This window comes from Carcharodon carcharias, chromosome 16, assembly GCF_017639515.1.
Source record: "Carcharodon carcharias isolate sCarCar2 chromosome 16, sCarCar2.pri, whole genome shotgun sequence".
NCBI classification, from domain to species: domain Eukaryota; kingdom Metazoa; phylum Chordata; class Chondrichthyes; order Lamniformes; family Lamnidae; genus Carcharodon; species Carcharodon carcharias.
Genome location: NC_054482.1, coordinates 473664 through 499771, shown reverse-complemented (window position 1 = coordinate 499771; position 26108 = coordinate 473664). Strand labels below are relative to the sequence as shown.

General features: G+C 46.5%; 1 protein-coding gene across 5 annotated transcripts in view; it reads left to right on the top strand.

The window, feature by feature from the left end:
* The first annotated feature begins 809 nt into the window (after positions 1–809).
* LOC121288851 (probable serine/threonine-protein kinase ifkA) overlaps positions 810–26108 on the top strand; it is a 69554-nt gene continuing 44255 nt past the window's right edge. For 2 of the 5 annotated variants that reach the window (XM_041207638.1, XM_041207640.1), the window contains exons 1-8: positions 882–1574; positions 3678–3794; positions 7431–7734; positions 9373–9506; positions 12194–12253; positions 12527–12652; positions 14989–15090; positions 24931–24997. In XM_041207638.1, coding sequence (XP_041063572.1) covers positions 1560–1574; positions 3678–3794; positions 7431–7734; positions 9373–9506; positions 12194–12253; positions 12527–12652; positions 14989–15090; positions 24931–24997 — 925 coding nt within the window. In that variant the 5' untranslated portion in view covers positions 882–1559. The other 3 variants (XM_041207636.1, XM_041207637.1, XM_041207639.1) reach the window with 3 other exon arrangements.

Here is a 26108-nt window from a genome sequence, read left to right as displayed (position 1 = left end):
GTCAATCATCCCCGGGCCGGCGCTGTCAGTCAATCATCCCCGGGCCGGCGCTGTCAGTCAATCATCCCCGGGCCCGAGCTGTCAATCATCCCCGGGCCGGCGCTGTCAGTCAATCATCCCCGGGCCGGCGCTGTCAGTCAATCATCCCCGGGCCGGCGCTGTCAGTCAATCATCCCCGGGCCCGAGCTGTCAGTCAATCATCCCCGGGCCCGAGCTGTCAATCATCCCCGGGCCGGCGCTGTCAGTCAATCATCCCCGGGCCCGAGCTGTCAGTCAATCATCCCCGGGCCCGAGCTGTCAATCATCCCCGGGCCGGCGCTGTCAGTCAATCATCCCCGGGCCCGAGCTGTCAATCATCCCCGGGCCGGCGCTGTCAGTCAATCATCCCCGGGCCGGCGCTGTCAGTCAATCATCCCCGGGCCCGAGCTGTCAATCATCCCCGGGCCGGCGCTGTCAGTCAATCATCCCCGGGCCGGCGCTGTCAGTCAATCATCCCCGGGCCCGAGCTGTCAATCATCCCCGGGCCGGCGCTGTCAGTCAATCATCCCCGGGCCCGAGCTGTCAATCATCCCCGGGCCGGCGCTGTCAATCATCCCCGGGCCGGCGCTGTCAGTCAATCATCCCCGGGCCCGAGCTGTCAATCATCCCCGGGCCGGCGCTGTCAGTCAATCATCCCCGGGCCCGAGCTGTCAGTCAATCATCCCCGGGCCCGAGCTGTCAATCATCCCCGGGCCCGAGCTGTCAATCATCCCCGGGCCCGAGCTGTCAATCATCCCCGGGCCGGCGCTGTCAGTCAGAAGCCTTGGTGCCTGCCCCTGGGAGGAGGATTTTAAAGGGACCGCCACTTTCCTTTCCTGCCCTGTTAACACTGAAGGGTTTGTTTCGCGCGGATGATTCGGGGGTTGTGGGTACTTTGATGTGTTTGGTTTCGCTTTGGGTAACTGTGACCCTCTAGCGAGCTGGGTTGTAAATGACCAAGTTGAGCGGTGGTTTGCCCTGGTCTGCAGTGTGCTGGGGAGGAGGGAGCAGCAGCCAGGAAGCTCTTTGTGCTGCTCCCAGTGTGGTGGGTGCCATGGGCTTTTCAGAACGATAAGACTTTTCCAACTCAGGCTCATTTCTCAGATTCATCAGGGTTATTTTTTTTTAAACATACAGAGACCTGAAGCCTTACATATTGAAAAATACTCAGCTGCAAGTCGGGCAGTTTCTGTGAGACAGAAACAGAGTTAGTGTCTTAGCACAATGCCCCAAAACTTTAACCATTTACTTTATTTTCAGATTTCCTGCTCTGCTGAACTTGGCTTTTGACTATGGTCCTTAGTGTATTGGCCTGAACAAAGTAGATGGAGGAGTTGAGATGGGCCAGACCTTCTGAAGACTAAGAACAGAAGCTTCAGAATTTGCTTGAATCTTTGAGCTCAGTTAGCGGCAATTTGACTTCGAAGGAATTAAACTGCCTACAAAAATCCTGGAATCTTGTGGTCTGGATTTCCCCTTTCCCAACCTCACATCGAATCCAGGACCAAGCCGAGGGATTTGCCAGGCACCCAGCAACAGTGATGTCATCAAACAAGGTAAGCAGCTAATCACATTGAAGAATTCTAACAGACAGTAAAGCAGGTAGTAAAATGCACCAATAGTCCTTCACTTCTTAATTATCATTTCCCATAAAGTAAAATAAATGACTTGAACATACAGATGAGATTAAGGTAGAAGATGAAATATCTTAAACAAACTAAAAAGTTAATTGAAAAAAATGGATATCTTTATCATAATGGCAATCTGACATTCCATAAATATAAAATTAAAATTTTCAGGGACAGTGAGGCAGTTCATTAGTAACTATGAACTTAATATGCTGTTAAACCAAGTTAGAAATCATTTAACATGGTGTAACATTTTCAAAGGTTTTTACAGTCAGACTAATAGCGTAAAAGTGCAAGTTCTCATCTGTTTCATGATTTTTACCTGATTACAGTCTGTGTAGAGTTCAACAGTGCTTCCCCTGAGAAAGTGTAAAGTCATTGCCAGCAACTGCTGAATTCCTGTGTTTAGCTGGGCATGTGCCGACTCCAATCAGCTTCAGCGGAGTATTGACGGTGGACGATGGTTTCAGTCTAACACATAACCCAGGGCTTTATTCTCAAAGTTTTTCCTAATGTTGGAAAGTCAAGTCAAGGAAATAACTCATATTCCACACTTGTGCCACCATCTGTTATCTGCCAAATAGCTGGGCTGGAAGCGCTGGGAAAATATTCCATGAAATGTTGACAAGAGCTCGGGTGCCAGATGGTTCTGGGATTGTAGCTTGTAGATGGGAAATAAATGTCTTTATAATTGTGTAATCAGATTATGAATCCCTCATGATAGCTGTGAGAGGGACAGTATATCAGAGGTCATCAGTCTTTTGGAAATTCAAAAAAATAGAATTAGTATAACTAACGACATTTGGAGGTTTCTCTGGTGAGTTGGATGTGTGATGTGTTGAAACCCTTCAGTGAGCTTTCACAGTTAGAATGATGTGGAAATGCAGTACCAGGACCAGTTTCACAGTTAGAATGATGTGGAAATGCAGTACCAGGACCAACCAGGGTACTATTAGGCACAGAGGCAAAAGAACATTCTTATTACAGACAACAAATATCGCAGATCCTGGAAATCTGGAATGAAAAAAACACAAAATGCTCAGTGAGTCAGGCAACGCCTTTCTTGCTAGAAGCAGAGTTAACATTTCAGAATGGTCTGGTGAAAAGTTACTGGCCTGAAATGTTAAATCTTAAGGCAGAGTTGAGGTGGCTTCACTTGGCAGCTCCCTCACCCTGAAGTGCTCAGTCCTGATAATGGGCCCTCCTATGGGAAGGCCTCCCATTCCTTCACTCCGTAAGTTATTGTTTTGCTGTCCTGTGTCCAACAGTGCCAATCAACATTCATTGGAATGTGAAATGGCATGGGGGCTGCTGGAGTCAGCGGGGATGTGTTCCCCACCAACTCTTTGGATGGTGGGGGCCATGTCCTGCCATCCTGGAAATTCTGGCCCAAGTTTGGAAATAGTAGCAGAGAAGATGAGGTAAATTCAGGTTTAATGTTGGATTATACCAAGTCAAGAGGTAGATGTGTTTAGGGGTGGACGATACAAAGCTTTAAAATCTTGTGGACTGTAGGAAAGCTGAAGGAGATAGGGTTTCCACAATATTCCACAAACATTTAGAAAAGATTAACTTTGAACAAAGGAATTTTGTGTTCAATCTTGATTTCAATACAGTGAAGATACAGAGTGAAGGAAATATGTAGGATGGTGTATTGGAGAAAAATGGGGTTCACCATGGCAATAACTAGTAGCATTGATAAAATTGAGCAAGGATATAACAGGGTGACAGAGGGTGCAAAAGGCAGGCAGGTTGTACTGTAGGTTCTCAGGTTATTTGTCCGCTGTTCAGAATAATAAAGATGAGAAGTTATACAGCAGAGTAAGCGAAGCAAAAGGAAACTGGTATACCTACAACTGAGGGCACTAACTTGGCAAAACAATATAGAAAACCATTTGAAGAAATCAAAGCTCGTCATTTCTGACTAGGTGCAACAATGTTGGAGTTATTAAATGGTTAGGTGAATGTGTTTAGTATACAGTGATCGTTATCTTTTTATATCATTAAGAACTTTGCATGTCCCTTATAAAGGTTCACATGATGTGGCGCACAGAGATTATATTGGACAAAGTAAGAAAAATCCTGCAGCAGAAAGGGTATACAGATATTGAATGTGTCGGCCAAGGCGGATTCAGTATTGTATATAAGGTAGGTGAAGTTATTTTGTTTGTCGGTATAGCCCTTGTTTTGTTACAATTTCTGTTGCAACCATTTGGAATGGCAGGAGGGTCTGTACCTGGAGAACACTGATTTGAGATAATTAGCAAATGAAACAGGGGCAAAGATGAGCAGCATTTGTTTTATGCATTTGTTTTACTGTCTGAATGGATGGTGGAAGCAGATTTAATAGTAACTTTCAAAAGGGAGTTGCTTTCAAAAGGGAGTTGAATAAATGCTTGCACGGTTATGGGGAAAGAGTGCGACAGATTGGATAGCTGGCACAGGCACAATGGGCTGAATGGCCCTGAATGGGCTACATGATTCCAGAGTAATCACAGAAACAAATCTGACAATAAAAATTACCGCTGAATGAGCATAAAGATAAACATGGAAGCTGCTGTATTATAAGTGGACATCGCAAACTGGGGGTGAGATTTTAATTCACTCAAAACCCATTCACTTACACAGAGTTAAGGTCTACATCTGCAGTTTTATAGATATCGAAATGGTGCAAATATAAAAATGTGTGCATGTATCTGTGTCACTGCCACTATACTGTGAATGCAGCCTAAATTCAGGCTCAGGGCCTGAGCTGATGCCAGAGCAGAGTAAGACGCCCTGGAAAGAGAGTCTCAATTCACTTAGCTGCAGAGTCAGAATGGATCTTTACACCATGCAGCTTTAGCGCTAGTGTGATGTTACATAGAACTACAGACATCTTACAGCACAGAAATAGAACACTGAGCCCAAGCGGTCACACCAGTGTTTATGCTCCTCCTGAATCTCCTACAGTCCTGCATATCTCACCCTATTAGCCTAACCTTCTATTCCTTTCTCTTTCATGTACTTATCGAGATTCTTCTTAAATACATATAGGGAGCTGCTCTGCACCCACACTAAACTTGTTTTGAAAATGTACCTATGTTGGGCAGGATTTTGCCCTTGGCGGGGGCAGAAGGGAAGCTGACTGCTGCCCATAATCTGCTCCACACTGTGATTTTACGCGGGTGGGCCAATTAAGGACCAGCCAGCGTGGAGCGCAAGGGGCAGCACTGGGCACCGCCTGTGCGGGCGGTGGGGAGGAAGCCGAGTGGGCTTGGCACACAATTTGTGCATGTGTGAGAAAGATCACTTCAATCTCCGAGGCATGGCGCTGCCTCAGGGAGCTGAAGTGCTGTTTAAAAAAAATAATAAAAAGAAATGAAAAATATCATAAAACATGTCCCCTCATGTGACTCTGTCACACGAACAGGGATATGTTTTTAATTCAAGTGTTAAATTTTTATTTTATTTTTATTTGCTTTAGGAAACCTCATCCCGCCCGGGGATAAATATAAATATAAAGGCCGTTCGGCCTAATCGCCTGCCTGCCAACCCTTAGGTTGAACTAGGCAGTGAAAAATTCAGTACAATTGTTAACTTAATGGCCTTAATAGGCCTTTTAATTGTCGGCGGGTGCACCTCCGGCTCTGGTACCCACCCACCGACCTAACTATCTCGAGTGTGTGCTGATGTCAGCACGCTCGGCCGATGTCAACGTGCTTTATTTCACCCTCTGCTGTGTCTGGCGCGCACCCGCAGGCCAAGCGTAATTTTCTGTCCATGTAAATACTGCTGAAGGCTCCTACGTATTGTTTGGCTTCGATGTTCTGCTTGACCCTCTTGAACAGCATGGTGGCTGCTTTTTTTTTCCTCTGTGGTTTTTAATCTTAATAACCGTTGCTTAAAATGAGAATTGGTAAAATCGTGAAAATCATTCTGACCCCTGTAAGATGTGATTAAAAACGGTACGAATTCTCAACTCCTTAAATAATGTTTCCTGCTCGAACAGCAGGTGGTACTTCAGAGAAGGGCAATGCAGCTGGCCTGACAGTCACTTGAGGCTCGGTTAATGCAATGTTCAGCTGGGCCTGTAAGTCGTTGCTTCCAACTGGAGGCTGCTTAAATATGAAAATTAGAATTCTACAGCAGGATCCCCATTTGCTATGCTCGGGTGCAGTGTGTGAAGTGTGGTTTGTGCACGCTCTGGCCATTTATGGACACAGCTCAACCAGCTGTTCTGTTTGGCATCCACAGCCCATCAGCTACATTGAATCTCAATGACATTCTGGGTGGGGAAACTGCGCAGCCAGAAGTTGTGGTTCATATTGAGGCCATTGACATAAGTAGGAAAAGGGTTGAGGTTTTCCAGCAGACCTTTGAGTTAAAGAAGAGTGCCTCACAGTGAGATCTCTGAGTGCATATTCACAAATTTTGACAGTGGTAGGGTGTGCTGCTCAGGCATTTAAGAAAGCTCATGGAATGCATGGCCTTTGCAAGTAGGGCCTTTGAATACAAAAATAAGGAATTCATGCTAAACCTTTACAAATCACTGTTTAGGCCTCAGCTGGAGTTTTGTGTTCGGTTTGGGCCCACACTTTAAGAAGATGGCAAGGCCTTGAAGAGGGTACAGAAGAGGTTTACTAGAAAGATACCAGGGGATGGGGCTTGACTTCACTTATTTGGCGAGATTGGAGAAGCTGGGATTGACCTCATTCAGAGCAGCGAATGTTAAGGGGGGACCGAAAATTATGAGGGAATCTGATCGCACAAGTAGGGAGAAATGGTTTCCTCTAACAGCGGGTCAGTAAACAAAGGCTTTAAATGATTGGCAAAAGAACTAGAAGGTAATGAGCAGAATTTTTTTTTCACACAGAGGGTTGTGAAGACCTGGAACATTTGGCCTGTAGAGGAATGGAATAGGATTCCATAGGAACTTCAAAAGGCAATTACACTTGAAGAAGGGTAACGTTTAGGGCTATGGGGAACATACTGGGGTGTGGGACTAAGCTGGACAGCTCTTTGAAAGAGCTGGCACAGGTATGATAGCCTGAATGACCTCCTGTGCTATTAGAATCTGAGATTTAAAAGAGGCTTGAACCTGGAAATGGTTCAGTCTTCCTGGTGTTCACAGCTTGCTCATTCTGCCAGTTTCGCTGCCATTTTGGGTGGAAGTTGAAACACCCACTCCCTTGATGTTGTTTTAAGTTTTAGTAATAACAATGAAGAAAGTCCTGCATTCTTTTTCGGTTTTTCTGACCCCAGTTTTTCTCTCTGGTTGACAGGTAATTGCGTACAAACAATAATTTGCACCTCAGAGCCTGTTGCTCCTTAAATTTTCATCCCATTCACAACTGGATCAATACGTTTGGCACTCTTCACCAAAATGTCTAACTCCCAATGTGTCTAGGACCTGTAAGGCTCACAGGATTTTCCAATAATTAACAGAAAATTCTCAAAGCGTTTGCATTAATGAACTCCAAAATGCCAATGCTTCAATGTGACCATTATTACAAATCACATAAAAGGAGTGGCTTTGTTTTTTGCCTCTGCACAAACAGCCACAAAAATAGACCCCAAGCTGACTAAATCTATGGTGCAAAATTAACAGTCTGATCAGCAGCTTCATTTTCTTCCCATGTGTGACCTAGAATGGTTTAAAGCCGATGAGCTTGGGTTCATATAGTAGCTACAGGCAATTTTTGGCATCATCTGACCTCTTGCATTTGATCACTACCTTTTAATTGCTCCCAAGTATCTGTCCTTCTGTAAATAAGCTCCAGCAATTAGAGTGTTTTTTCTTAGGTATTCCGCAGTCTTGAGGAGAAAGTCTATGCAGTGAAGTGCATCCATCTTCCGCACAGCAAGAGGTGTGCTGAAAGCACCTTCCTGACCGAGGTGAAGATTCTTTCGAAGCTAAATCACAGGAACGTTGTGCACTATCATGATGCTTGGATTGAAGAACTGGAGCATCCTATGAATATTGAATGGATAGAGCAAGCTCAACCTGACCCTTGTGACAGTTCATATGACCCCATCTTGGCAACGGCACCTCCACCGTGTGACAACTCCGTTGAGTGGTTAGACAGCGACCCAAGTGATTGCCAAGGTCAGTGTTGTCGTCACAATCCTATTTATTGCATGTCTGTAATTCCTGGAATGATTTCCTTCACCTTTCTGCCTAAGACTCTGCCCTCTCAGGTAGAGGCAGAGGTTCCTAGGGTACTATTTGAAGAAGAGCAGGGGCATTATCTCTGGCATCCTTGCCAGTATTTATCTCTCTACAACCATTGCCGAAACAGATTATCTGATCAGTTATTTCATTGCTGCCTGCGGGACCTGGCTGTCCATAAATGAGCTGCCGCATTTCCTACATTGTAACAGGAACTGCAGCCCAAAAATGATTTAATTGGTTGTGAAGTGTTTTGGGATATCACAATGTCATGAAACACACTACATAAATACAGATGTTCAGCAACATATTTGTGTTCATTAGAATGTCATATCAACAAAAGAAGCAATTAATTTCCCACTACTCACAGCTAGTGTGTCTTTCAATACAGTGTCAGAAAAATTGTAAATTGAATTTGTACTCAAAAATCACACCCAGACCTGATTCTAAAGTATTATAAATCCAATACTTGTAGAAAAAAATATGCTTGGTGAATGATTGCAACACTGAAAATATTTGATTAATATCTTTATCAACCACGCGGAAAAATAGCAGTTTACACCTGAAACTCAATAGTGTTTATTGAGAACTTAATGAAACCGTTTTTGGTTGTCATATGCATGGCTGCAATTTTTTCACAGGTCTTTTGCAGAGGCTGCTTGAAATCTAGAAAGTGTGTGTGTCCTTTTGAGGTAAGTTAGTTGGGCCCTGAGTTTTTAAAAAATTTATAATAATAACGTCAAAGCTTCTCTTCATCCTGTCTGTGCTGACGGGGCTGAAAACCTATGACCTTGCCCCAACACCTATGGAGGGGAGGCCTGCAGCTCAAGGCCTGAGGCTTTCAGGCCTACATTAAAGAGACAAAACCTATGGAGTGGGTGGCGGATTTTCAACAACCACCTCCCTGCCTGTTTCGCACCAGGAAGATGGAGGAGGGATGGGCAGAGGAAAATCAGGGAGGGCCTCAACCATCTTTTGGGCGCCCGAAGCCCACCAGATGCATTTTTCACGATAGTCTGCAAGTGGGCACCCAGCATTTCCAGGTTTAAATTTGCAGATCGGGGTTCTATGCTGTTGTATAATGCCAATTTTAATTTGGAAGTTCAAACGGGGGGAGCAAGTGCTCATCAAACTGCACCTTTTGAACGAGCGGCGAGCCCCATTCAGGAGTCCTTAAAGCCCCTCTTCCCTGATTTTTGGTGCAGGCAGGAGGTGTGCTTGCGTGAGCTGCAAAGGAAATACTGTGGCCCATTCCTGACCCTTGCTCTGCGCCCACTGGACTGGATTTCTCCTCAGCACCTCACCTCCCCCAGGTCCGACCATGTTAGAGCTGGCCAATTTTCCCTCCTTCTACAATGTGTGAGCCCGTCTGGTGTTTGCAGCTCATCAGCAGCATTCAAAGGTGATCTGAACCTGAAAATAGTTTCAGCCTCCCGATAAAAGCAAAATGCTGCGGATGTTGGAGGCCTGAAATAAAAACAGAAAGTGCTGGAAGAACTCAGCAGGCTGTTCATCCTTTATCAATTTGTGATTCACACTGACGGTTGTGAAATCAAACTCTTGTATTTTTTTCAGACACTGGTTCTGACGTAGACAACCAATCATCCATTTCTCCAGCTACAAAATGGAAACGTCCAACTGGTTCTGCCGAGGGATCGGAGGTGGCAAGTACTGTGGCTGAACGCCTCAGTGAAATTCAGGCAACTGTAGTAAGTGTCGCGTCCAGGTTCTGCAGTCATCCATGACAATATTAGAAATGCAGGTCCCTTTAAGCGCAACCCAAGACCAGCCTCACAGTGAATCGAGAGCACTGCTCATTGAAGCCTGAAATTAAGAGCTAGGTTTTTCCCTAGTAAGTGGGTTTTGTTTCTGAACAGGGAAAGGATCCAGAAGGGAAAAGTGGAACAATAAAACAGTCACAGAATGTCTTCTGCTGCCAGATTTGGTAAATGGAGATCCACCTATTAGACAATCCGTTGGTGATTGATGACCTACATAGGGACACAAGGATGTCTCCATCTTGTGACACCCTCTGAAGAGGTTAGATTTAAATCAAAAAATCTCTACCTATAGCTGTGAGGCCACCCCTGTCCTCCACAAGATGGCTGGCAGTAGCGGCTGTAGCCCATTGAGGGCTGCGGCTCAGGTGGGGGATCTAAAACAGGAGGTCTCGTGGCTGGTCCCCAGACCAACTGCAGGTAAGCCTTCCAGGCAGCCGTCAGGCCTGTCCCTCAGTGGGAGGGGTTTGGGGTTCCCAATCAGCCCACAAATGAGCATTTAATCATGCAGATTGTCTACCTGCCCCTGCTGGGCAGGCAGTGTTGACCTGCCTCTGGAAAATTACCTGGAAGCATTTAGAAAATTCCTCCTGGTCCCATCTGGAAGCCCGCCCCCATGGAATCCGGAAGATTCCACCCAGTGAGTCCAATTCCGGGCACTTGTCTTTAGGATATCAACACTTTGGTGAGGGTGCAGAAGAGATTCACTAGAAAGCTGCCAGGAATGAAGGACTTCAGTTCTGTGGAGAGACTCGAGAAGCTGGGATTGTTCTCTCTCAAGCAAAGCTTTTATTTTCTTTGCTCTTACATGGGTTGTGGGCATCGCTGGCAAGGCCAGCATTTGTTGCCTATCCCTAACTGCCCCTGAACTGAGTGGCGTGCTCAGCCGTTATAGAGGGCAGTTACAGATGAACCACATCGCTGTGGGTCTGGAGTCACATGTAGGCCAGACCAGGTAAGGACTGCAGATTTCCTTCCCTAAAGGACGTTAGTGAACCAGATGGGTTTTTATGACAATTGATGTTAGGTCTGGGGTTAGCTTTCAATTCCAGGTTTTATTAATGGAATTTAAATTCCACCAGCCGCCATGGTGGGATTTGAATCTGCCCCCTGGGCATTAGCCAGGGTCTCTGGATGACTTGTCCAGTGGCATTTCCGCTATGCCATCACCTCCCTTTAATAGTTTTCAAAATGACAAAGGTGCTTTGACAGCATTGATGGGGGGAAACTGTTGCACTGGCTCAATAACTATAGGGCACAAAATTATGGTAATTGACAATAGAACCACAGAGCAAATCAGGAGAATGGCTTTTACACAGTGAGTTGCTATGATCTGGGATGCACTGCCTGTAAGGGTGAAGAAAGTAGATTCAAAGTAAATTTGGAAAAGGAATTGGATAAATACTTGCAGGGGAAACATTTGCAGAGCTATGGGGAATGAGCGGGGGAATACAACTAATTGGCTAGCTCTTTAAAAAGCCAGCATGGGCTTGATGGACCAAACAGTCTCCTTCTATGCTGTATCATTCTAAATTCTAGCTTCTTTCCCTGTGTTGTGTTTGATTAGCTGCTGCCTATCATAGACAAAGTAGAAAAACAATACCAATCCCAGAGAGTGAGAACTTCTGCTCGTGTGCAGAGGTCTCTGCCAGAAAGAGTGTAGATTTAGGGATCTCTTGTGCTAACAGAACAGAAATGGATGGAGTTGTTCTGTCAATCAGTTAGCTTTTTGGCACTTATACTTTGACTCACACATGAAGAATACCAACTTAGCTAGAGTTCCAGAAGGCTGCAGGTAAATGTAGAATGGGGCATTGGAATGAAGAAGCAAAATTGGATGGGGAATACTGTTGCAAGTTAATCACACCACATTGACGTTGTTGAGTAGTATACCATTAAGTGAGTTAACATGATTAACTGACCTCAATTGAAATGCGTGAGAACTCTGTCTGACATTGCTAATCCTTCATTGAATCATTACAAGCTGCGCAGTTGGCCAATAGAAAATTAAACAGGAAACGTGAATTGAATAGAAGAATTGCTGTGATTTTAGAATCAAAGCTGTCGCTACATTTCTTGGCGAACTACAAGACTAGTTCATGTCTGGGGACAATGTGGTGTGGATTTAACTGTTTGGTCAAAGTCAAATTTGATGCACGTACCGCTCTACATAAGGCAAATTAATGGAAGTTGATCTGTCATGCAAATGAACACTATGTTTAATTAAGTTGGCTGATTTACTTAAAAAGTAGGAAATTTGGACTAGTGAAGTTAAGCTGGTTAAGTGTGCAATTCAGTGCAATATACTTTAGTTTGCAAACTAGTTGCACCAGTTTTTTTAAACCAGACATTCGTATAACCTGCAAAATGTGTTTGGGAAGATGATTTGGGGGGTGTTTTGATGAAATTTTACTACAAAAAATGAAGGATTTCAATCAAGCGAAGTTCAATTGAATGGAAAACATTATTTGCAATTCTTAGTGGCTTCTTTGAATCGCCTGGCGAGAGTGGAAATGGGTGACTGAAATTCCCAGTTGTTGTACTGCACGCAGAACTGTTTGAAAAAAAGCTCCAGAGATTTGTTTCATGGTTAATGATGCTCTGTCTTATTCTCCCAGAACTCTCTAAAGCACTCTGATGAAGAACATTTAAAGAAACTTAGGTTTCTTTTTATTAAGGTAAGAAGCAACAAAATTAACCTAGTGTTTCTCCTGATTTTCTTTCAATGTGCAAGGCTTTAAGGAGAAATTTTATAAGACTTTGATAGCCAATAGCTGAATATTGTCTAAAGACTTCCTGCTATACCTGTTCCTTCTATAGTTTCAGCCATGTAATTTGTATTTTGGCATTTTGTATATAAACAGAATTTGTAAAGGTATCCCATCCATGCATTCAAATGAAAATATGACTTTGATTTTTTCCTGAACATTTTTCATCGGTGCCTGATTCAGATGGATTTTTGCAAGATGACACTGGAAAAGTGGATAGAAAATCACTGCCACACATGTTTCAACTTCAAATGCTGTTCGAAGATCATTAAGGAGATGCTTCAAGGTTTGAGATACATCCACAGTCAGGTATGTTGACTCAGTATTATACTGTAAACCACATTAACATTTTATTTTAAAATGCTGTGAAAGGAATGGTAGCTGTGGGTTCCTGTTGACAATTCCCTGGCAATGTTCCAGGCATACAGAGAAAGATGCCAAGTGAACTGCAGGTCTTTTTCAAGAGCAGTAGAAAGGAGTTAACCTAAGCCCTTTCTCACACACTTGTAGTAAATGCTTGCAGAGCATCTTTGGCAGAATCCATTCAGTGCTACATAATGGTGAATGGTGGGGAGGAAGTGGGCTGGGAGGTCAGGGTCACGCAAACTCAGGTGGGATGGTGCCCATGCGCCATGCAGCCTTCCTGCTGCTGCTGGCAACTTTACAAGCGATGGGGTAGGTGGAAGATGGTCTAGCCATCTACCCGACCTTAGGCTACAAGAGCAGGTCAGAGGCTGGGAATCCTGCAGCGAGTAACTCACCTCCAGACTCCCCAAAGCCTGCCCACCATCTACACGGCACAAGTCAGGAGTCTGATGGAATATTCCCCACTTGCCTGGATGAGTGCAGCTCCAGCAACGCTCAAGAAGCTCGACACCATCCAGGACAAAGCAGCCCCACTTGATCGGCACCCCATCCACAAACATTCACTCCCTCCACCATCGACACACAGTAGCAGCAGTGTGTGTACCATCTACATGATGCACTGCAGGAATTCACCAAGGCTCCTTAGACAGCACCTTCCAAACCCAAGACCACCTCCATCTAGAAGGACAAGGGCAGCAAGTAGATGGGAACATCACCACCTGGAAGTTCCCCTCCAGTCACTCACCATCCTGACTTGGAAATATATCGCCGTTCCTTCACTGTCACTGGGTCAAAATCCTGGAACTCCCTCCCTAACAGCACTGTGGGTGTACCTACACCACATGGACTGCAGCGGTTCAAGAAGGCAGCTCACCACCATGTTCTCAAGGGAAATTAGGAATGGGCAATAAATGCTGGTCAAGCCAACAATGCTCACATCTCATGAATGAACAAAAGGAAACCTGAGGCCTTTGGGTATTTTCCCAGCACTGCTGATATTTTACAACGGGCACTTCACCACCTGGGGAAAGTCTGGTGGCTCCCTGCAGGCTTGGGTGTGGGGGTCCCTCCTGGCTGGGCACCCTGTGGCCTACAAGGGCCACTTCCGTCTGGAGACCCACTTCTGCACTTGCAAACAACATGCCCCTCAACCTCCAGCGCCTGCCTGATTGGTCCCAGCAAGCCCCAATAAAACTTAGCTGCACTCCAGGCGTCCACCATCTTGGCTGGTCTGGAACTGCTGTAGTCCCATCTGTGGCCTCTCCTCCCAGTGGTGCTGCTGGCACTGAAGAACTGCCAGCCCTCTGATTGGTCTGGCAATCCAGACCAATGGAGACGGGACATCCTGCTTTAGAAGGGCGGAGGCCATGACTACAGACAATTAATTGCCTGAGGACCATAAAATCTAGTAGTAGATTGCAAAAGGACCATAAAATCTGGTCTTGGATTGGATTGCCCTAACTTCCTATCTGGTGAGTGGGTGCTCCATGACCATGGATTCATAACAGTTAAAGAAGCAAATTTAGGAAGTTCTTCGGCACATCTCCAAGTGATCAGCACATGGGCCAGATTTCTATGTAGGAAATTGGAAACAAAAACCCAGGAACCATCAACAAAATAATTGGATGCTGTGATTGGAGTCCTATAGGAGTCTTTTTGGAAAGATGAGGAAAACTGGGTTGAATGATATTCCTCTCCTGTGTTCTTGTTATGCACTGTATTGGATTCTTGCTGTGATGGAGTGCTCTGGGCTGCTGCACTACACTGTGAAGTATCAATTCCAATATAGCCAGTTTGAGTGTTTGCTTTGGCTCTGTGGTGACACTTTTGCCGCTGGGATCAAAGGTCTTGAGTTGAGCCTCACTCCAGAGACTGACCTAATTTAGGCTGACACTTCAGTGCAGTTATGATTGCAGCAAGGGAATTCTACCAGTGAGGTGTCTTATCATTCATTCCTCAACCAGCTACTGGTCATATATCTGGTCATTTAACTCAATGCTATAGTGGGATCTTGCTGTGTGCAAAATGGCTGCCATATTTGCCTACATAAAAACAGTGACTATACTTCCAAAGTGCTGTGTAATCGGCGAAGTATTTTGGAATGCCCTGAGGCTCTGCAAGGTTCACGTCCTTTCATTCCAAATATAAATAAAAATAACAGTCTTCATTTCAGAATTCTTTTGGAGTTCTGATAGAGAGAGCTTCTGTTGGTAGAGTAAACAGTGCCTTCAGTAGTATTCCAGTGATGGAACAGAACAGGTATTTTCTTATTTCAAAAGGATATTATACATCGAGACCTGAAGCCGGGAAACATATTTATTGACGAAGACGGAATTGTGAAAATTGGAGATTTTGGTTTGTCCAGATTCTGTACATCTCAGGTAATGTGTTTTAGCGTTTCTATATATTTAAAAGGATTTACCTTTTCCACTCATTTGACTTGATTTTCTGTTGTATTCTTTTTAGAAATTGTGGAACCTTTAGCGTACATTTTGCTGTTGTAATTAAGAGTGCAGCCTTTGAACTATGAGCACCTTTACTGAACCATAGTTCACTGATGCTCCCATTTTACTGCAGGTCGTGCATCAGTGCGATGATGTTTCCTGCCTTACAGTGATACAAGACAAACAGTATAAAACCAACAAGCACTCATCCATACAGTGTTTGGCATTACGCCTGCAAGTTATCGGAAAGGTGGCTGTGAAACATATTGGGCGGTTACGGGTGGGAGAAAAGATGTTTTACCTGCCAGTGGCAATGGTGACTTCTCACGCCGTATTGTCCCAATCCAGCCTCATTAATCGTGCATTCCCAGGAAACACGCCATTTTGATTGCAGGGGGGCTCATGTTCACCAGCCACCTCGCAGCCTCATCACGCCAGGCGCTATATTTAAAGTGCAGCCGCGCACACACCTCTCAGTGCTTCAAGCCCAGGACTGCTGCAAGGAAGACATGGCCCCGAAAGGCAAGAAGACTCAGCCCCTCCCCCGCTTTAATGAGGCATCCCTCGAGCGCCTTTTGGACACTGTGGAGGCTCACCGTGATGTTCTCTACTCACACTCTCACCGTGATGTTCTCTACTCACACTCTCACCGTGATGTTCTCTACTCACACCCTCACCGTGATGTTCTCTACTCACACTCTCACCGTGATGTTCTCTACTCACACTCTCACCGTGATGTTCTCTACTCACATTCTCACCGTGATGTTCTCTACTCACACTCTCACCGTGATGTTCTCTACTCGCACTCTCACCGTGATGTTCTCTACTCACACTCTCACCGTGATGTTCTCTACTCACCCTCTCACCGTGATGTTCTCTACCCGCACTCTCACCGTGATGTTCTCTACTCGCACGCTCACCGTGATGTTCTCTACTCGCACTCTCATCGTGATGTTCTCTACTCACACTCTCATCGTGATGTTCTCTACTCGCGCTCTCACCGTGATGTTCTCTACTCGCACTCTCACCGTGATGTTCTCTACTTGCACTCTCACCGTGATGTTCTCTACTCGCACTCTCACCGTGATGTTCTCTACTCACACTCTCACCGTGATGTTCTCTACTCACATTCTCACCGTGATGTTCTCTACTCACACTCTCACCGTGATGTTCTCTACTCGCACTCTCACCGTGATGTTCTCTACTCACACTCTCACCGTGATGTTCTCTACTCACCCTCTCACCGTGATGTTCTCTACCCGCACTCTCACCGTGATGTTCTCTACTCGCACTCTCACCGTGATGTTCTCTACTCGCACTCTCACCGTGATGTTCTCTACTCGCACTCTCACCGTGATGTTCTCTACTCGCACTCTCACCGTGATGTTCTCTACTCGCACTCTCACCGTGATGTTCTCTACTCACACTCTCACTGTGATGTTGTCTACTCTCACTCTCACCGTGATGTTCTCTACTCACACTCTCACCGTGATGTTCTCTACTCACACGCTCACTGTGATGTTCTCTACTCACACTCTCACCGTGATGTTCTCTACTCACACTCTCACTGTGATGTTCTCTACTCACACTTTCACCGTGATGTTCTCTACTCACACCCTGGCTGCAGGAGGGGCAGCAACATCACCAATCCAGCATGGGAGGAGGTGGCAGTGGTGGGTCAGTGCCAATGCCCTGCAAAAAAAGAGCCACCCAGTGCCAAAAAAGAAAGAATGATCTCCTCCGTTCCTGCAGGGTAAGTCACTCTTTTCATCACTCCCAACTCACACACTCAAAAACCCATCACACACCCACAGGGCCCTCACTCACTGCCAGTGCAAAGGACATCATCATTCACTCTCTCACACACACTGTCATTTTCTTCATCCCGTCCATGGGACCACTCAACACCCACACGTGCCCAGCACACTTATCATCTGGCCTGGCAGCATCCTGTTAATACTCTCTCCATCTCTATTCATGCAGGACAAGCTGGCACACAACAGGATGGAGAGTTCGTAGACTGGTGGAGGAATGCCTGACATCAAGGTCCTCACGGACTTTGTAAACACAGCAGTCCAGCTGGCCGGCGATGACCAGGACCGGTCCTGTGCTGACAGTGAGGTCGGTGCTGATCTACCAAGTGAGGATCCAGCAGTGCAAAATCCATCAGACAACCATGCTGTGAGTGATGTGTCCTCTTTCACAGGCCACTGCCATACACTAATTATCTCCTCTTGCTTTCACAGGCACATCTACCAAACAGCCAACAGAGTCCATGACCCAGGACCTCCAATCAAGCCCCGAAGAAACCTCTGAAGAGGAATCTGAAGGCACCCTCCCTGAAATCCCATCACAGCGCTCACCCACACCCTCCACCAGCGCAGAGACACACACCTCGGTGGGACCTAGCTTTAGAGTAGCCTTGGGATCACAGTCTGGGGAGCACATCACACTGTCTGATCCACTGCAGGCAGCTGCAGGGATTTCCCAGTTATCCAGCACTCAGAGGATTACTGGAGGCCAGAAATTTGCTGAGTCTGAGTCAGATGGACTCAGTCATGTCACAGTTGCTGGAGCAGCAAAGGCAAGCTCAGGAACATCAGGAAGGGATGTCCACTGCACTCCTCAGATTGCAAGGCACGATGGAGGAGTCTGTCCACCTTCAGGCTGAGGTGATAGCGCCAGCATTGCCAACGCACCGAGGTCAACACTGGCATGGAGCTGCCACGAAGACCTTGGTCCAGGACATCAGTCCCGCACAGCTGCACAGGCTGAACTCCATCGCTGATGCCATAGTTGCCCTTCAACTGTGTGTATGCATGAGGGGTGTGGGGGCAGCTCGATCTCACTCCAACCACCCCTTCTCCTCAAGGAGTCAGCCAGGGGTTCTCGGGCACCCATAAGGAGGAGGACCAGCAGATCCACACCCCGGGACCATCCAATCAGGTGACTCTGGATTGTCCGGCCCATCCAAATCACCTCTTCCTGTGAGCCCAGCAGCTCCAGCTCCACAGGCCGAGGAGGGTGTCACTGCCACACAGCAGGACCCAGAAAGTAGACCGGTGAACAGTGTTCGTGTCTCTCAGATGTGAAACCTTGGTTCCTGCACAAGATAAAGGCAGGTGTCTCAGTCCAGGGACTCTTCCCTGTGTCTGTGCAGCCTTCAGACCACAGTGATGGTCCAGCCTCACACTCCCTGGGCATATTAGTGATGCCTGCACCTTGATGGTGCTGGTCATTGCTGCCAGAATGTCCTGGGTGGAGATGGAGGCAGTCTGCTGACTGCTACACCCTGTCTGTGATGACCTTGATGGGCGTCCTCTAGAGGGCTGATACTTGGAGGGTCCCTGCCTGCTTTCTGGGTCCTGCTGTGTGGCAGTGACACCCTCCTCGGCCTGTGGAGCTGGAGCTGCTGGGCTCACATGAAGAGGGGATTTGGATGGGCTGGACAATCCAGAGTCACCTGATTGGATGGTCCCGGGTGTGGACACAGAGTCCATCATTCTCTCTGTGTGCTCCCAGCACTTTTAAGGTGGGGCTGGCCCCTATTTCATCAGCATCCACAACCGGTGACGCTGTGCTCCTGAAGGAGTCAGGTGTTGTTGGCTCACAAAAGATCAGGTGCATTTAAAGTTTCACAGCTGCGTCTCCACGATATGACCCTGATCACAGAGCACAAGCGAGCTGACCTAGGCCAGACAGGAGTCAGACTTTCACAGAGGCTATGCGAGGATCTGTGGAGTGTCCTCACTGAATGTCGTCATCATTCTCCACGAATCTCACAGCTGTGAGGGCCTCCTGAGCACACCTGCCTCGCTTGACCAGTGCGAGGGACTCATCCCCATCACTGTTGCCTTCGAGGAGCTTGTCACCCTCATCCCTGTCATCATCCTCCTTATCGAAGGAGACGCCCAGCTCTTTCATCCCCCTCAGTCAGCTCCTCTCCCTGTTGCAGTGCCAGGTTGTAAAGGGTGCAGCAGGTGATGATGATGTGTGACACCCTCTGTGGACTATATTGCAGCACCAGGCACTGGAACCTCATCGTCAGCATCCCGATGGTCTGCTCCACCGAGCTGTGAGTTGCAGCTTGAGCATTGTTATACCTTTGCTCTGCTGCAGTCTGAGGCCACCACATGGATGTCATCAGCCACGTCCTATACAGGTAGCTCTTGTCCCCAAGGAGTCATAACTGTAGACTCTGTGGACCCTGGAAGACAATAGGGATCTGAGACCAACTGAGAATATAGGAGTCATGGATGGTCCCTGGGAACTGTGCGCAGACCTGAAGGATGCGCTTGTGGTGGTCACTATCAGCTGAACATTCAACAAGTGCAAGCTCGTGGGGTTGACATAGTTGACTGCTTATTGTTACGGAGATCTGAGTGCCACCTGAGTGCAGTCAATGGTACCCTGCACATGTGGGAAACCTGAGACCTGGGCAAAAGCCAACGCTTTTGAATCCTGGCTTTCCTGGTCCCAAGCGAAATGCACAAAGTTGTGTGCCCTTGTGAAGGTGGCATCCGTGACCTTATGGATGCATTTGTGGGTGGAGGCTTGTGATATCCCACAGAGGTCACCATGGAGCCCTGAAAGGAGCCACTGCTGTAGAAATTGAGCATCGCTGTCACTTTCATGGCCTCTGGCAGGTGGGTGCCCTCCATGTCCCCTTGGGGCCAAATCCTGCGGTAGCTGGCAGATGTGACCGACCAGTTCCCTAGAAATGTGCAGTCGTCAGCGACATCAGTTGCCGATCATCTGCAGGAATGAAAGGCGGCGTCTATAGACCCTGGGTCTAGCTAGGTGCTGACCAACGATGGTTCACTGTGGCTCTTGGGTGGTGTGTGCAGGAGTCCCAGTCATCCCTTTTTCCTGAGGCTGCTGCTCCTCTCTCTGCCCAGCAAGTGCCTCTGTCACTCTCTTCTCCTGCGTCTCTGCTCTCTACGCCACGAGGCCTGGTTCACGAGGCTCTGTGCTCCTGATGTACTCCTCCTGCATTTGAAAGAGAGGGAGAGGTGTGGGTTAGCTTGAGTATACTAAGAACCTCTCTTGGTTAAGTCTGAAGGCCCCTTAACACATCCCGGGGAGTGCTGGCCACCACTTGGGTGGCCAGAGTTTAGTGCGCTGCATGGTTACTGAGACCCCAACCACCTCTGCCCCACTCCACCTGACCGATTGGCAGCAGCAGTGCCCATGGACAGCACAGTGTGCCTGTCAGCTCAGACACAGGCATTCTCCTAACCCGCGCTGCAAGGCTGCGCTGTTAGCTTGATCCATGGGGGAGGTGGGTCCAAACCGGAGTGATGACATTGCAAGGGGCTGTGATGCCTCCACCAGTGACTGCTCCATGGCCAGTTTTAGCAAGGAGATTGTACACTGTGTCCAGTCATCCAACTTTTATACACTCCGTTAAAACGCTCATTACTTTGCAGTTTGTGCCTGAGGGATGAAAAGCTTTGGAGCACTTGGTGGCAATTTCATGTCTCTGCATTGCTTGAGTGGTCAGATAAATACTGGCCCAGCCAGTGAAGCCCGCATCCCATAAATGAATTAAAAAAAAATTAAGCTGGAGGCCTGACTCCAAGCATGTCAGTGTGACAGCCCCTGAACTGCACCAGCTGCGGAGGAATGGTCACTTTATACAAGGTTTCCCTAATGCGTGGCCGCTTGTCTCCACACACTCCCCCCTCCACAAGTGTGCTTGTGCACTACCATCAACCACAGGGCACCCCTCTTTCCCCCCCACCAACTCATCCCAAATGCAGTGCAGCCCTTGACCCCCCCCCCAACCCACCTCAAATGGAGTTCAGCCCTCGCCTCATCCAACTTGCCTCAGCTGCAGTGTAGCCCCTCCCCGTGCCCTTGCCTGAATGTGTGGCACCTCAAACTTAAAGTCCAACAGGCGACCTTTGTGATTGCTGCACAACGTTACTGTTCCCCTCAAAGTGTGGTCCGCTAAGTGCGCTCCTTATATATGCTGCTGTGAAACATGTCCGCTCGGATTACCCGTCGGTGGGTGGATGATTCCGGTAGGCTGGGCTTACGATATGCAGATGTATGACAATGAGGTTCCCAACATCTGATGGCAGGAAACATGGCCCGCTATTGACGGGCATAGTGGATGATTGCAATCTGGATTCACGACATTGTGGAACCAAATTTTGGCCTTCTTGCCAAACAGGCTCGATGCCAGCGGGCAGGGAAAATTCAGTCCGTCGATTGGAGTAGCTTTATCATCTGCTTTTGGGAACTCAAATTTCACAGAATTGAGTTATCTTTTTTCTTGTAACTCAGTTTTCACTGGTTGAAAAGAACTGGTGAAGCCTTCAGCTGCTTGAGTGATTGGGATTTCAGGAGCACTCAGAAATCCGCCTTCCTTACCTGGTTTGACCTATACATGACTCCAGACCCACAGCAATGTGGTTGACTCTTTAGTGCCCTTTAGTGATGGTAGTGCAGCAAGCCACTCAGTTGTATCAAACTGCTACAAAGTATAAAAGGAATGACCACGCAGACAGATCACCTGAACTCAGCATGGAAACGACAATGGCAAACCCAGCCCTGTCGACCCTGCAAACTCCTCCTTACTTAGATCTGGGGGCTTGTGTCAAAATTGGGAGCGTTGTCTCACAGACTAGTCCCAGAAACATCATCACCTTCCCTGGGTATGTCCTGTCCCACCAGCAGGACAGACCGAGCAGAGGTGGCGCACAGTGGTATACAGTTGGGAGGGAGTTGTCCTGGGGTTCCGCGACATTGACTCCAGACCGCTGAGGTCTCATGGCATCAAGTGAAACATGGGCAAGGAAACCTCCTGCTGATTACTATGTACCAGCTCCAGCCCACCCACTCTGGCCCCCTCAGCTGATGAATCAGTGCTCCTGCATGTTGAACATCACTTGGAGAAAACATTGAGGATGGCAAGGGTGCAGAATGTGTTCTGGGTGGGGGATTCAATGTCCGTCACCAAGAGTGATGGTAGCACCACTGCGGATTGAGCTGGCTGTGTCCTAAAGGACATTGCTGCTAGACTGGCCTGTGACAGTTGATGAGGGAACCAACAAGAGGGAAAAACATACTTGATCTTGTCCTAACCAATTTACCTGTCACTGATGCATCTGTCCAAGACAGTATCAGTAGGAGTGACCACCACATAGTCTTTCTAGAGACAAAGTCTTTCTTAACATTGAGGATGTCCTCCATCGTGTTGTGTGGCACTACCACCATGCTAAATGGGACAGATTTCAAACAGATCTGCCAACTCAAAACTGGGCCTCCATGAGGCGCTTTGGGCCATCAACAGCAATGGAATTGTATTAAACCACAATCTATAAGCTCATGGCCAGCATATCTCCACTCTATCGTTACCATCAAGCCAGGAATCAACCCTGGTTCAGTGAAGAGTGCAGAGGGGCATGCCGGGAGCAGCACCAGGCATACCTAAAAATGAGGTGTCAACCTGGTGAAGCTACAACACAGGACTACTTGTGTGCCAAACAGCGGGAGCAGCATGTGATAGACAGAATTAAGTGATCTAAGCTCTGCATCCTGCTACAAACTGTCATGAATGGTAGTGGACAATTAAACAACTCACTGGAGGATGAGGCTCCACAAATATCCCCATTCTCAATGATGGGGGGGATCCCAGCAATCAGTGCAAAAGCTGAAGCATTTGCAACAATCTTTAGCCAGAAGTGTCGAGTGGATGAACCATCACGGCCTCCTCTGGAGGACCCCAGCATCACAGATGCCAGTCTTCAGCCAATTCAATTCACTCCATAAAATATCAAGATACAGCTGAAGGCACTGGATACTGCAAAGGCTATGGGTCCTGACAACATTCCAGTAATAGGATTGAAGACTTGTGCTCCAGAACTAGCTGTGCCGTTAGCCAAGCTGTTCCAGTACAGCTACAACACTGACTTCAATTCCCCAAAAAAAGTAGAAAAAATCCAACCCGGCCTATTACTGCCCCATCAGCCTACTTTCGATCATCAGCAGTGATGGTGGGGCTCATTGACAGTACTATTAAACTGCACTTCCTCAGCAATAACATGCTCACTGAAGAAGAGTCATACATTCTCAAACCTTTAACTCTGTCTCTCCGTAGATGCTGCTAGGCCTGCTGAGTTTTACTAGCATTTTCTCTTTTTATACCCGTTGACTGACGCTCAGTTTGAGCCCTGCTAGCGCCACTCAGATCCTGACCTCCTTACAGCCTTTGTTCAAACATGGACGAAAGAGCTGAACTCAAGAGGTGAAGTGAGAGTGACCACTGTTGACATCAAGGCAGCATTTGACCGAGTGTGGCATCAAGGAGCCCTAGCAAAACTGGAGTCAACGGGAATCGGGGGAAAACTCTCCACTGGTTGGAGTCATACCTAGCACAAAGGAAAATGGTTGTGGTTGTTGGAGGTCAGTCATCTCAGCTCCAGGACATCACTACAGGAGTTCCTCAGGGTAGTGTCCTCGGCCCAACCATCTTCAGCTGCTTCATCAATGACCTTCCTTCCATCATAAAGTCAGAAGTGGGGATGTTCACTGATGATTGCACAGTGTTCAGCACCGTTCACGACTCCTCAGATACTGAAGCAGTCCATGTCCAAATGCAGCAAGACCTGGACAACATTCAGGTTCCTGCTCACAAATGGCAAGGAACATTCGCGCCACACAAGTGCCAAGCAGTGAACATCTCCAACAAGAGAGATTTTAACCATTGGCCCTTGACATTCAATGACATTACCATTATCAACATTCTAGAGGTTATCATTGATCCAGAAACTAATACTGGACTAGTCATATAATTACTGTGGCTGCAAAAGCAAGTCAGAGGCTGGGAATTCTACCACAAGTATCTCACTTCCTGACTCCCAAAGCCTGCCCTCCATCTATAAGGCACAAGTCAGGAATGTGATGGAATACTCCCCACTTGCCTGGATGAGTGCAGTTCCCACAACACTCAAGAAGCCTGAATCGTCCAGGACAAAGCAGCCTGCTTGATTGGCACCCCATCCACAAACATTCCACTCCCTCCACCACTGATGCATAGTAGCAGCAGTGTGTACCATCTACAAGGTGCACTACAGCAACTCACCAAAGCTCCTTAGGCAGCACCTTCCAAACCCATGACCTCCACCATCTAGAAGGACAAGGGCAGCAGATACATGTGAACACCACCACCTGCAAATTCCCTTCCAAGTCACTCACCGTCTTGACTTGGAAATATATCGCCGTTCCTTCACTGTGGCTGGGTCAAAATCTTTGAACTCCCTTCCTAACAGCACTGTGGGTATACTACACCACATGGACTGCAGCAGTTCAAGAAGGCTGCTCACTATCACCTTCTCAAGGGCAATTAATGATGGGCAACAAATGCTTGCCTAGCTAGCCATGTACCCATCCTGTGAACAATAAAACAAACTACTCAGTCATTAAACAATGATGCATTTAAGCAATATCAGTAAAACTGCCTACAGTAATCCTTGTTAAGAATATGGTCAGTGTTACACTGGGTGCTGTGGTATTATTGAGGTATCACACTCCAGTCTTTCGTCATGTTGAGTCATTTATATAAGAGTCCATCCACTAAATAGTACAAGGTACACAATCTGCAGTTTAGTCAAGAACACCTTTACCACTGAACTGTTCAATCTATGCTGAAGCAGAGATCTGGAGAATATAAGTGAAGTGCATTGAAAGAAAAGCTTGCTTACTTCTGTGCTATTTTGTTCTTGCCTGTTCAGAATTGTTGATTAGGATGCATTGTGTTCCACATTTCAGGGATGCGCAGAACACAAAACTTTCACCTCTAAGAACAAAATGGATGTACAAGTGGATTTGAGTGCAGGTGATGTTTCAGTTGTTTTGTTGTCCATTTGTTTGCCAAAATAAGTAGCTTCCAGGGATTGTGTGCAAAAAAAAAAGATCCTGGAAACATATAGTCATGGACATGCATTTAGAAGTGAAAATCAGTTAGTACTTGTCTGCAAAAAAAGGGAAAAGATTACTGATGCAGTATAAAATAGTCACATTTTGTTTTGGCTTGTATGTTAGCTTTTGTGAAAGTAGTACACCAAGCTATATTTAAGAGAAAAATAATATTTACTGAACTATCTTGTATTTTTCATACACAATATAAAAATTGGTTCACTTGGATTGTCCTGAAAGTATAATAATTTTCACAATATCTTTCTGGTTTATTGTGAAGTAGGTTTTTGGGGGTAAGTATAGTTGGGTCTAGTTTGTGTGTGATTTAATTATATTTGGTGTCAAGTAGACCACAAGCTTTAACTCATTAAAAGAAACTCGGTGCTTGACATGCTAATGAGTAAATACAGATGCTGGCTTAGCGTGTAAGGTGTGAAGGGAATTTGCATTTTAGAAAGATGAAGTGACAAACATATTTAAAGGAGAATGAGGCCATGTGTCAGGGGAGGGCCCTGTGAGATCTAACTGGAGTGTGTGAAATAGCCTTTGCGCAGAAGTCTGCTGTCTACCGAAACTGAAGCTGGAGAAAAGCTGTTTGGAATTCCACTGCCCAGGGTATTGTGTTAATTTGCTGGATCTGTTTAAAATCTAAAATCTGTTTTTGGACTGTTGCCTTAAAGAGGGTGTAACTGGGAGTCAAGTTAATTAGGAATTTTAGGAGTTATTATAGTAGAAATTTGTAGTCTTATGTATGTGCTTGACATCTTTTATTTTGTTAATAAATATTTTAATTAATTTTTAAAAAGGTCTTTTAAAATCTTGGTGGACTTATTACTTCTGAATTCAGTGCACACATCTTGAAATAAATACAAATTGCAAAACCGTTGTGATAGTGTGACCAAGGCTCCCTCATGGATTTGGCCCACCTGACACACATCATCTGCAGCATCATAACAGGATTAAAAAGCTGTACACAGCATGTTTCACTGATCTCATTCAATTTATTTCTATTTAAAAGATGTTTTAGATAT